General features: G+C 40.8%; 1 protein-coding gene across 5 annotated transcripts in view; it reads right to left on the reverse strand.

The window, feature by feature from the left end:
• Positions 1-3,266: 3,266 nt before the first annotated feature.
• pcsk5b (proprotein convertase subtilisin/kexin type 5b) overlaps positions 3,267-12,893 on the reverse strand; it is a 43,355-nt gene continuing 33,728 nt past the window's right edge. Inside the window, exons 18-22 of one of the 5 annotated variants that reach the window (XM_078086574.1) lie at positions 12,030-12,133; positions 11,780-11,918; positions 10,270-10,385; positions 4,918-5,020; positions 3,267-4,036 (exon numbers count right to left, since the gene is read on the reverse strand). In XM_078086574.1, coding sequence (XP_077942700.1) covers positions 3,853-4,036; positions 4,918-5,020; positions 10,270-10,385; positions 11,780-11,918; positions 12,030-12,133 — 646 coding nt within the window. In that variant the 3' untranslated portion in view covers positions 3,267-3,852. Of the gene's footprint in view, positions 4,037-4,917; positions 5,021-7,017; positions 8,881-10,006; positions 10,056-10,269; positions 10,386-11,779; positions 11,919-12,029; positions 12,134-12,893 lie in introns of those variants that run through there. The other 4 variants (XM_040195170.2, XM_078086575.1, XM_040195169.2 and 1 more) reach the window with 4 other exon arrangements.

The following is a 12,893-nucleotide window of genomic DNA, read 5'->3' on the forward strand; positions in this document are numbered from 1 at the left end:
GGATATCAATCTAATCCTGGATTGATTTAACAAATACACACTAGCAAAAAGTGGAGTGCATCCAAAACTACATCTGATGCCATGTGTAAAACCTTTTAAAAGTTGAGAAAAGCTAAATAAGTGGAAAATGTAAGCATGCACACACATTATATATATATATATATATATATATATATATATATATATATATATATATATAATTGTCAGACACTGCATGCTCTGTTTCATCACTTTGGCCCGTAGTATTTCGTCATCATCATCTTAAATCTGCTGAATAACTAGTTCTGCTATTGTGATTACTAAGAGCAAGTAGGTTAGAGGGGGTTCGTGGTGGGGGTAAGAACGAAGAAATGCATTCCACCCAGAATGCATAGTAACATAATAACTAGTTGGGAACAACAACAGCCTCTGGTACGTCCACAGCCCTTTGTGGGAGAAGAAGAGCTCTCGTCTTCACGTGGCTTCACTGACATGGCGAGTTGTATGAGTAACAGTTTTTACGGATATTATCATCAAATGTCACTGGGTTACAAAAAATCTCATTTGAAGCCTTCTCAGAAAAAGTGGATTTTTTATTTCAGCTTGGATTGGAAAATATTTGAACCCTTTGCAGAATATTTGAAGTTAATGGAGGAGATAAACAACAAGAGTGAGGCGCATTAAGAATCAATCACCACCATGATGAGTAAATACAGGCAGCCCGGCTCAAGACAATACAATACATTCAGTACGGGAAATCCTACTTTATTAAGAGTTATGTTTTGGTTACAAGCTTTTCTGACGTGTCACTGTATCTCATTCCCAAGGATTGAAATAATGAAAGTCTCCAGCTCTGAAACAGTTGGATTTGAGCAGTGCACGTTTTCTCATCTACAGTCACTTTGACTACAACATATATAATATTGTAGTGTTCTGCTGAAGCCATCGTGCACTTGATTATAATTTCTATTTCTATTTGCGTTGGTCGATGCAGGGCAAAGAGGTGGGAAGCGAGAAAGCGAGGCGGAAGAAGATGTGGTGGACTTACTGCGTTTACATTGCTTACATCCCTCGTCACAGGGGACACAGTCCTCTTTCAATGCATCTGCAACCTCACCTGATAAAAACAGCACGTATAGAAAAACATGAAGTAAAACAAGACAATGTTGAAATAACAAAACAATTGAATACATGCCAATTGCTTGATACTGGATGTAAATAGGTTGTGTTTCAAGTTACTAACAAGTTAATAACAAGACAATGTTGATATCCAGATATTCAGCTATGTTGTTGATATCCAGATACGTTGTTGATATCCAGCTATGTTGTTGATATCCAGATATGTTGTTGATATCCAGCTATGTTGTTGATATCTAACTACGTTATAGCTACTTCAAGCAGTCTAAGGGGCCTGTTAAGACCTGCCTGCTGCGTGATAAGAACTTCATCTTATCTCTCACATCTTATCTCAACCCTTAAATACTTTCTTCATTACCCTTCATCTACTTCTCACGTTCAAGTTGTAACTTCCCACCTCCAATTCCTCTACTTATCTGAAGGATCTCAAGAAGAATCTCACTCAAAGCATATCTTTGTCAGTCCCCTTTTGGCTGACACTAACATTTCATAAGTGGGACATGTTCATCCATCACAATTTCCCTGAGGACATTAAATAAATTCAGCAAATATTTTTCAGATGAATAGAAAGTAGTGTCTGGCATTTTCATTAATGCACTTAAGAAAAAGCCAGTTTCATACAGTATTCCTACATTGCTATAATTGAGAATAACCTAATATACCCAAATCACAACATGGAGATGTTTTCATTTAATTAGATCCTATTCATTTATAGCCTTAGAGCATATATATTATATATCAGAAGCGTATCATTCCTGAAACTGCCTATTTCCTGGCATACTAGTGAAATGAGTAGCTGGGCAGGAAGAGCTGTGTTTTGGTCTTTTAACTAAGATACTGAGGTAATAATGAGGTCACTGGCCTAGATGTCCCCTGAGGTGGTGTCAGACACATTCAGCCAAAGCTCCGTGACCGTGGTGCTGAGCAACAGCGGTAATAAGATCCTTCCTAAATTCATTCAACATATTTTAAGCATGCAAAGTGGTGGGCTATGTGATGGTGACATTAGTAATCAAGCCTGTCTTCAGGACAGGTTATAAGACAGTGTCTTATATCTAACGAGGCTCTGTCAGCATCTTTCACCTGTGCTGCACTCCATCGGGACACACTGGGCATTTCTGAGCTTGTGTCCTTGGCTGCAGTGGAGACAGTGATCCTCCGATGAACACATGAGGCAGTTTTCAGCACAGGGTTCACACCGTCTTCTTGAAGAGTGGAAGAACCCTTCTGGACAGACATCCCGACACTGGCTCTTAAAGAGGTACCTGGTGACCTCAAACCTATCTAGATGGAGAAAGACAAGGAAATGTTGTGAGGTGCAAAAGGGATATGCAGATGTATCCAAGAGAGCGGCTCAACAGCCTAACATCTCCAACTCAATATACGAACAGTGAATGTTGAAGACAACATTTGTACTAAAGGCCTGAGCAGTTTGCAGAAAGTCTCTATTTGTTTTTTTTCCAAATACATTTGACACAAACACTCATGCACACAGTTATACGAACATATGTTCATACATACATATAAAATGTTCATATTCACAGTGAGGCAATGTAACCAAATCTACCTTGAGTCCAGGGTTTGCATGCTACTCATGTGAAGCTGCTTTTGTTTGGGTCCTGTGTTTTCATTCATCTTTATTGATTTGGCCCTATTTTGGGGCTAATTCATGATTAATTTAATCCAGACCTGATTGGTTATCGAAAGTTTAATGCGTGAGTTTGAAGACACCTGCTTTATTGACATAACAAATCAAACGAATAAGTAAACTTTGAGCCACTTGAATACACTTGTGTGAATATCAGACGCTTGGTTTGTGAGCTCTAAAAAGATTCGTATTGCAAATATTGAAATGAGGGCACGCGTGTGTGTGTGTGTGTGTGTGTGTGTGTGTCTGGCCAAGATTTGAGAGGTTGTTTTGACAGAGAAATGACACGTTGAGAGACAGATGGAGGGTTTCTTCATGTTATTATTGTTATGTCTCAGTGAGCCTCAGACAGACCTGCAATTAAATGGAACCACATTTGCAAACAGTCTGACAAACTTGCCGGCTAATTGAGTGTGTGTGTGTGCACACGTGAGGGCGAGAGAGTGTGTGTGAAAGGGAAATCTGGTGTTGATCTTCTCCTTGGGTGTCTGGCATCACGAGGTGGGTGTGTAGGCGGGTGTGAGCGTAATATGATCTGCCCAGTGTAAATACATTCATTTTGACAGCCATGATACGATCTGTGACACTGATAAAAAAAGTTATTACGAACACCATCAAGTTGATATTTCTAGAGTTGTGAGCCTCTAATGACGTCCAGTTTCATCATAACAATTGTAATCGCTTCACAAGATCTTCAAACTATGCAAGGTAGGGAAAAACTAGGAAAAATGAAATTGAAATGAAACAAATGAATGACCGCCCTTTCAGCACATCAGCAAGCCGTGGCTGAAATACTGATGTAATTAGATTAATTTACCTTTAGATGATTGATACTGGAGTCAGAAACAAACGAGCCTTGACTAGCAAAAGCACTTGCATTCCAGTCACAGCTAGATCGACGGGTTTTTGAATAAATACCAGGGCACCTTTACAAAATGCTACCTGTCACTTCAAAGGCTAACAGCGTGCAGGCTTGAAAGAAAAAACGGTTATAACTGGTCCCGTCCGTTAAAGTATTGCAATTGCGATTAACTCATAGACAAATTTATACTTTTTTGTGTCGTCATCGACATAAAAAGAAGTAAAGGTTAAAAGGAATCGGTGGTTGATAAAACCTTGATCCAGGTCGCTGTACCTTTGTCACAGCTGGTGCAGTTGTCCGGTCCCTCGTCGGCACACTCGTGGCAGGTGTGGTGGCAGAGATGGCATTGGCTCCCCAAAGCATAACGCCCCTTCTGGCAGCGGATGTCACAGCGGCCATCATCAAAGAACCTGCAGGTGGGGATTTGGTTAATAGTGAACATGCAAAATAAGCCTCACCCACTGCAAATGTACATATTTATAGTAATACACATATTTACAGTGCAAATGGACCAAAAGCTAAGGAACCATAATAAGTCATAGAGCTAAAAGAGCTCTAACAAGTGTTTTGTTATAAGCTGCTTTTTATATTTGTTTACATGGTTGCTTGAACTATCTTCAAGTATGACATCACTAGTAAAAAAGCGCTTGAAAAGAATAGATACAATTGTATACACTGTCAAGATAAAACAAGTAAAACAAAGGGTGTGAGTAAAAATAACGTCCGTTTTGAGGAATCATTGAGAAGAAGGTGAGCTTCTGTATTTGCACACCTAAGGTCCTCAGGTGTTTGGACTTCCACAGCTGTGGGGCTCCAACCATTAAAGTGTGATGGAGCCGCAGAAGGGGCCTGCTGCTTTGATTAGCTCGTACGGCACAAGGATGCCCACTGTCTCTATGCCATTCCCTCCCCGCCACGGGCAGACTACTTCTCCAGAGCTCCCATCTGCTCTGCTCGTGCTGAAGTAGTCTGCCCGTGGCGCGGAGGGAAGCGTAGGGATGAGCTACCGAGCTACCGCTAATTCTGGTCTCATTTGCGTCCCGATAATTGTTAAATCAGTGCCTCCATGGACTGCAGGATGTCTTCATCCTTTTCTTCACAAGAAGAAAATGAATGCCGACAACAAACCAAGACAAGCTTTATGTTAAAGTAACGATAAAATGGTTGGAAAAATTGAGTGTTGTCAGTATAATGGTGGAAATAAATATTATGCCCAGATTTTCTGACCTAAAATAGTAAATGATTAAGACGTGACCCGTGGGGGACATGTGGTGAGGTACATGCTTCTCACCGTGTAGGGGGGCAGCTGGTGCAGTCCTCGCTGTTTGGACCGGAGCACTGTAGGCAGGTAACGTCACACAGGTGGCACCTTCCATTACGACTCATGTACTCGCCTACAACAAAGCATGAATCATAGTGGGCTTCATTGGTTTACCTGCTTGTGTATGCGGACTTCTTTATTTTTGCTTGAGTGACTTGTGTCGGTTGTTGTTGTCATTTCATTTAAAGCCAATTATCCTCTGGTTTCTGACACACAATAACAATTGTATCTCCTCCTCTTTATCATGTTTTCACTTTAAAGGTCTAAAAGTAATGTTTGAAAACGTCAGTCAGGCATGCTTCCTAATTTAATGGCTGGTTTGTTTTTTTGGCCCCATATGGGCTTGAACACGAGGTGAAGATTCCTAAAATAATTCAAGATATATTATGACAGATTTGCATCACAAGCATCAAGGTACAAAACCTCTACTCTACAAATAACAGAAACATGCAGCAATGTATATATAAATATATACAAATCTACAATGTGTGTTTATATTGGAAGTAAACTGACCGCACCATCCTTGTCTGTGGCTATATATTATATTATAATTGGCAGAAACATAATCCATACTTATGAGACTAAACTAAAATCATAAACTCACCATGTTTACCAAAGAGCATTTTCTCACAGCGCGTGAAGGAGTAAACTTTGCTCGCATTCATCCCAGACACAATAATATAAAATGCACATGGGATACTGTGTCAAAAGTTGCAAAACAATTGAGAGGAGTTCCAAAAAACACATCAAGCTTCAGCCTGACACCTGGCAACATTGGAATAAGCCACAACAAAAGGGACAAAACATTGTCTATTGTCCCACCTTTGTATCAGACAAAGGTGACAGACTCAGGCGTGAGGACGGCGCTGTGGGGTTTTGGTGCGAGTCAGCATCCTTAAAGGAAGCGGCGCGATTGTGCGTGCTCTCTGCCTCGCCGTGAAAAGCTCAATTGTTCCTTTCAAAACAAAAGAGCTTCTTTGTGTACGAACACAACAGACGGTGGCATCCCATTCAGTAACGCTCTGCTGAAAACATTCAAACAGCCCCCAAATAAAGCGCTATCACACACACGCAAATAGTCTCCCGGTCTTTCCGTTTTCCTCCTCCACAGTCACGCACATAAACAAACAGGGAGCCGAGCTCTCCAGGGACGGAAAGCCGCACAACTCCGCTCGGCAACAGCAGACAGGTTGGACTCCCAGCTGCCAGGCGGGAGAAGAATGGAGCAGAGAAGAAAGAGAGCCGGTCACTCAGGGGAGTGAAACCGTTCCTCTTTTGTGGACCAGCTGACCTTGTGAGGACATTGACAGTCGAGTGTGTGAGGAGAGGGAGCTCCGCTGACAGATACAACACTGACATCCACCACACCGGGTCCTGAATAACAATTACCTGGCCCCTCTGCCTCCTGGTACCTGCAAATAATTATATTGTGTATAATATATCCACAATATCCTGCTATAAGTTGTCAGGAGAATATAGACCTCTTTAATATTGTGCAGACATGTAAGCAGGTGGTTGTAGTGCTCGACCTGAGGGGAAATTTATCTTCTGTATTACAACCATCCTATCAACTCAGAGGCAGAGTCATTTCACCAAATCTAACCTGCTAACCTGTTTTTAACTGGTTAGTTTCCTTTCCTTTAAATCAATCCGAATGAGCTCAGAAAAAAGGAAGGCGTCTGAAAGCAACCATCTGAATTTGAATGATCTTACCTCTTTCAAAAACTCTTTTATAAAATAAAAGTTGACTGAAAAAGGAAAGCTAATATTTTGTAAAGGAAGTGAGAAACTGATGAATGAAAACGCAAATGGTTCAAACGATGACTAATACACGGTCAACATAAACCAAAAGAAAAACATGAACATGAACAGATTAAACATTTTAATAAGAACACTTAAGTAAAAAAGATTTTCAAAACTAGGACTTTGAGTAACATTAATAATGCATCGTCACAGATATGTCACAGGTAAAAAATAAAAACAGCTCTTATGAGGGTGTGTGTGTGTGTGTGTGTGTGCGCGCGCACATCTAGTCAATTAAAGTCATTGTAAACAATGACCAAGAATACGTTTTTGTTAACCAGAACAGGGGAGCCATCAATCTTTATTACAAATCATCAGGAACCATAACCAGTTGACAGTACAACAATTCATCTAATACTGTAAATGCTCAACGTGCAGGTATAAAAACCCACACGATTAGAATAAGAGTCTTAAACATGATATTTGCCGTTATCAGAAACGAGCAGCACAGGAATAGCCTTCTAGTTCCATCAAGTACGGTTCAGACAGGAGGAGAAACCAGACATCTGAAGTCTGTTGGCTTGAACACGAGTGAAGTTGAATAGCATTCAACGATGATGTTGTCAGTTCAAAACAAAATAATGTAAATAAGAAAAATTGGGGGGAAAAGGAACCTAAAGGTTTAATCCCAAATCTATTTCAAGATCTATATTTTGAACCGAATTGATGTTCAAAGATCCCTTTGCCGTCCGTCTGACTGAGACCATTTATTAACATCATAACGGCAGAATATTTTCATTGACCTTCTTAGTTGGCGGTGTAGTGCAATACTTCTGCCGATATGCATTGCTATCAATATTGGAATGGATAATGGAATGACAAAGATTAGAAATTCTAAAACTTTAATTATGAGAGCAGTAACGTAACAAATATGACTTATATTATTTGATCTAGTGACAACAACAATTTAATTGTTTTGTCACTGTAATGAATAGAATCAATAATAGGTTTTGGGCAAAAGTTTATAATCCCAAATCTGCATCATGAGCAAAAAATGGGCATCGGTGCATCCGTAGCAGCGCAAAATCGTTTTTCTCCACTGCGGCGTTTCCTTCCCCGCAGAAAGCTCCGGAAGGAGGAAGAGCTATCGACTCGTCTTCTCGTACCTCTGGGATGAATCAATGCTGTCTGGGCTTACATTAAGAATTAATGGCATTCTCCTACTCACACCAATAAAGACAAACACACACACACTATTCAGAGGGAAAGTTTATGTTTGCAAATAAATGAAATTAGGGGATTTTGGTCAGTAACGCGCATCACTTTTGGGATACGGTGACACTGTGGTATCGGACTTCAAGTGGTGGCTGATTTATGTGTCTGGGCTCATGTTTATTAGTCTATGTGTGTGGTACATGCGTTTCTTTGTGTGAATGTGTGTATAGAAATGTGTGTGTGTGAACTTGTCTTCCCTCCTCTACACGGCCAAAGTCAGCCCAGACAGACATTATTTTCACATTACTAAGTGAGCTTTTTTTTTCTTTGACGTATATTTACAGGCAGAAAAATCAGGGCCTTTCCTACTGTATATTCACTTTCCATCTGTTTATCATTAACACTAGAAAGAGGAGGAAAAGGAGCCAAAATAAAAATGCACACAGACATATTCAGAGATTCACAGGTTTTAAACTATGCTTCCTACACTGGAAAAAAAAGAAAAGAAAAAAGGTTCAATTATTTTGGCATCGATGCTTTGGTCACAAAATACCGACACTTTTATTCTTTTGTTTGTTTTCACTTTTGTTTTCATTTGCTTGTTTTTTTTCTTGAAATACGTCCCAGTCCTTTACACCCTGACCACGTGTACGTGTCCCAGTACAGAAAAAAAGGTAGGTTTGTTGTAGTCCTGTCATCGCACCTCCGATGCAGTCCCTTTAAGAGGCACAGATTCTCTTATAAATTATGTGACTGTGAATGTGTGGGCAGGGGGGGGGGTTGAGAAGGAGGGGTGGCCCCTGCGCCCCCCACCCCCCCTCGCCCCGGCACTCCCTTTATGCCCGTTGAGAACGTCCCGTCAACCCTTTTGCGAGCACGTCCTGCAGCACAGTTGCTGCAGCACTTTCCTCTGGCAAAGATTGTTCTTTTTAACGAGCACGCAGAAACTGCCTTCCGCCCAAGATTCTTCATTTGCTTTCCACAGACCAGGAAGAAGAGATGTAAGGGGGGTTGAAGGAGGGGGGGTGGGAGTGGTGGGGGACATGCACATACACATTTAAATGCATGTGGGAAACACACACAAACACACAATAGGACAGAACCATCAAAAATGATTGAATGGCAGGTAGAGCAGTGTGATTGGTCAGGACAGGATTCAGGAAGAGTTTTTTGATCCAATCACAGGTGATGTTCATCAAGGTGGAAAATGATTGTTGTCCAGTGGAGAGATTGGATCCACGTCGGGAGACAGGAAATAAAAATAAATAAAAACAGAGAGAGAGAGAGAGAGAGAGAAAGAAAAAAAAGTCACACAATTAGCAATTTGAAGATTTTTTAAATTCACAACTTGGTGTATAAAAAAAAAGAAAAGGGTAAAGTGGACCACCAGTCTGCAAACATAGCCAATTATTTTATTTATTAAAACCATTTAAATGCCACCTTTGAGCTTTGGTTTAGGAGGGTTTAAAACAGACTGAGTGTGCACTTTAAGTAAAGTACTCATCATGAACAGAAAGGCCTCACAGTAAACACATTATGCTCTGGAAGACTTTTTTGGCCCCGGGTCCATTTTAATTAGAGGACCATGGCTGGACCAGCAACTCACACACTGCGGTCATAATCCGACCATCACCTCAGCCAGTTAGTGAGAAACAAGAATAAGTCAAACGAAAAGAAAGAAAACACCATAAAAGAAAGAGTAGACCATAAAGCATAGGAATGAAACAGAAAATGCAAGTAAAAGCAACAAGAAAATCAGATTTTTTTTAGTTAAGCAAATGATATGAAAGAAGATCGACATAACAGATTTTAGATGGTTCAAGAAACCAGTCAAAGTACAGAAAGAAAACCAGAACAAAGTGAGTTTATATTGTAATGTAAAAAAAAAAAAAAATGGATGAGTGCGTTTGTAGTCCGAGAGAGACTTTAAATTAGTCATGTGTAGAACATGAATGAGACCTTCAGATGAAGCACAAAAGGCAAAAGCAAGGACAGACTGCCCTCCTGCATTCAGGCAGGTTGATTCAAGAAGTTAGTAGAAAGCAAAAATATTATAAATAAGTGCATCGGTAAATCCTTAGCTTGCACTTAATAAAGTTACCTTCTGCAGTGATTTTTCATCTTCTGTGCGATATAACAACTGAATTAATCTGGAAAATGCAAAATAGTCTGATTCCAATTGCACTTTAAAGTATATTTCTTGTGTGACAGTCCAATTCAATATTCTCGCTGGTTTAAACAGTCACTTTAAGATTTCCCTCTGGACCACACTGTTATGCATTACGACTAAATGCTGAGCGGCAATGAAAGCATAAAACTATCACATTGAGGCCATCATGCAGATAAGAAATCTGTCAAACTCACCATCTTTGCAGATGGTGCTGACCACACAGGCTCCTGCCTCCAGATTGTAACCACTGACACAGCTGCTGCAGTTCCTTTCACCGGGCCCCGAGCACTCGTAGCAGCTATGGTCACACCTGTCGATGGGTGGATACAGGTTTAGACACCACTCTGTGCAGCACTACACCCATATGCTCACATGTCCCACCTTATAGTTATTTATTTTCCTCAAACTATTTTACATTTCCAAATTGCTGCTCTCCAAAATGCACTCAATCATTGATGGCATACATGTGATGTGTGTGTCAATATTTGTGGAATGTGTGAGTGCAACCAGGGACAAAAGAGTGGACCTACCAAACGGAAATCCACAGCAAAGGGTACTTTTGATGTGTGTATTTGCACTTATGTGACCACCATCAACACAAACACTGTCTGATCTGCCAAACATGCTTTTCATTTATAGGCTGTAGTTCATTTATTTGTCCCTTTCAGAGTGTGTTGGTGAGCAGTGTTTGGAAAGAATTAGAACGTTTTAAGTGCGGAAACAGTTCAGCAGAGGGCAAATCTATCACATTTAATGTGAAAATCAAAAACATTCTAATAGGAAATGATTTGACCAGGAGATGACCAGAGAATTAGGAAATCCAGTCAGTGAGAAAGTCAAGATGGGAGAAGGACATATGAAGGAAGAAAGTTAACCTCAAGAAACGATGAAGTAAACAAGGCGACTGATAGGAGGTCAAACAGTTATTAATACAGCAATAACTACGTTTATAGGTTCTTTTCCTTCTCATCCAGGTTAACATTAGTGAAGAGTGAGAACTGTGGGAGGAGTGCAAACAGCTTTAAGATAGAAACAATGACTGCAACATTGGGAACTTCTGAAAGGTTTCTTTAAATTATGCCAATTTATCAAATCATAAAAGTTGCAAACTGAGAAACTGTTCACGCCACGAGCTGCGGGCAAATGGGCTGTGGCCTTTGCTTTTGGACTGAATAGAGCCGGGTGAAACAAAAATGTTTCTTAGATAATGTCTGTCATTAGATTATTTCTGAAGAAATTAATTTGAACAACTTTGAGCCTTATCGATGCATTCTGTCCTGCTGCGTCTGATTCCCGGCTGCGTGCCGGTACCTCGGCTAAAGGTCGCGTGGAGCTGCCGGACATCAGCTCGCCGTGGCTAACAAATGGTGGAGATAATAACCAGAAAATATAATATTGCTACACTTTCAATCACACAGCAGCAAATGAGCCGGTTGTAGGTTTAAAAAAATCTTTAATTATATGGATTATATGGAATATTATTTCCACACAGGATTCAGGTTACAAACATGTAATAATCTGTCAGTTTTATTCAAAGTTTTAATACACAAGTTAAAATATATTCCCATGCTAAAAAAAACATAGGAAGTTTGCACACCCCTGCCTAAAGCTCTACATTTCTGTTCTCAAGATCTCTTTCTAAATCTTTGTAGACTGGAGATCCACAAGTTCACTGAAGAGGTGTTGGCAGGTGTGCTGACTCACTTCTTACAGGACCTCTGCACCTGCCCGTTGTCTGAGGTCTGCTCTGACAGGTAGTAGCCAGTGCTGCACGTTAACACACACCGCCAGTCCTCAAGCAAGTAGCCGTCGGCACACTTTGTGCAAGCCTCTATACCTATGCCTGGAAAGACATAGACACACATTTCAGGTATGTTGTTAGGGCATTATAGACCAAATGTTGCTTAACAACGGGCGTATACGCAATAAGAGGTACAATTGTGTGCCTTCATACCTGCGCAGGTGGCACAAGCCCGATGACACGGCTCACAGTTCCTCCTGTGGCCGTTGTAATAAGTCCCTGGGTCACAGGTCATCTGACACTTGTTTCCTTGAAGACTGGGAGGAGGAACAAACACACACACTCCTGATTTTATAGTAAATACCAGGGACAAACAAAGACAAACAAAACATCCATTCAGGTGGCAGCACTATCTCTCATATCCAAATGTTTGTTTTTTGAAAAATAGATTAAAGTCTGTCTGTTGAAGAGCCCGTTTCATTAGAAGTTTCTTACTAGGCAAATATTTTGGAATAATGATGACAAAAGCTGCAGCACTGGTATCATGTGGGTGTATACGTTAGCTGCTGGCCCAGTTTAGTTTTTCACAGATGCAGAAGAATGTTTCATCTTCTGAATTGTCATCAAATAAATTTTGTTCTTTGGAAGAAAAGTTATAAAAGATTTTGCCAGAGGCAGGGAGTAGAAGTGAGTCAGGAAGTTGGTTTTGCAGGTTACAAAGTCGCTTCTGTAAAGTCGCAGTGAGGACAGGTCGGTGAGCTCGCCGAAGCAAACTGAAAAACAGCTGGCCTGCGTTAACGTTTCCCAGAAACGACCTCGTCTGGTCCACTCTTCCTCCTCGTCTCCTAACCGGCCATGAATGCTGCACTGAATGGGAGACTGTTGGATTGTGCGTGTGTGGGCATGTGTCTCACTGTGGTCTCGCCGGCATTCGGGGGAAATTATGGCTTACTGGTCTCCCCACCTCCACCTCTGGCTACGCTGAACCCTTAAAGCCGCGTTCAAGACCACAATATGTTTTAAGTGCTTCACAAGTGTTTCTTTCATGACCTATCAGAAATTCCAGCACTTTGAAAC

This window comes from Gasterosteus aculeatus, chromosome 13 (assembly GCF_964276395.1).
Source record: "Gasterosteus aculeatus chromosome 13, fGasAcu3.hap1.1, whole genome shotgun sequence".
Classification (NCBI taxonomy): domain Eukaryota; kingdom Metazoa; phylum Chordata; class Actinopteri; order Perciformes; family Gasterosteidae; genus Gasterosteus; species Gasterosteus aculeatus.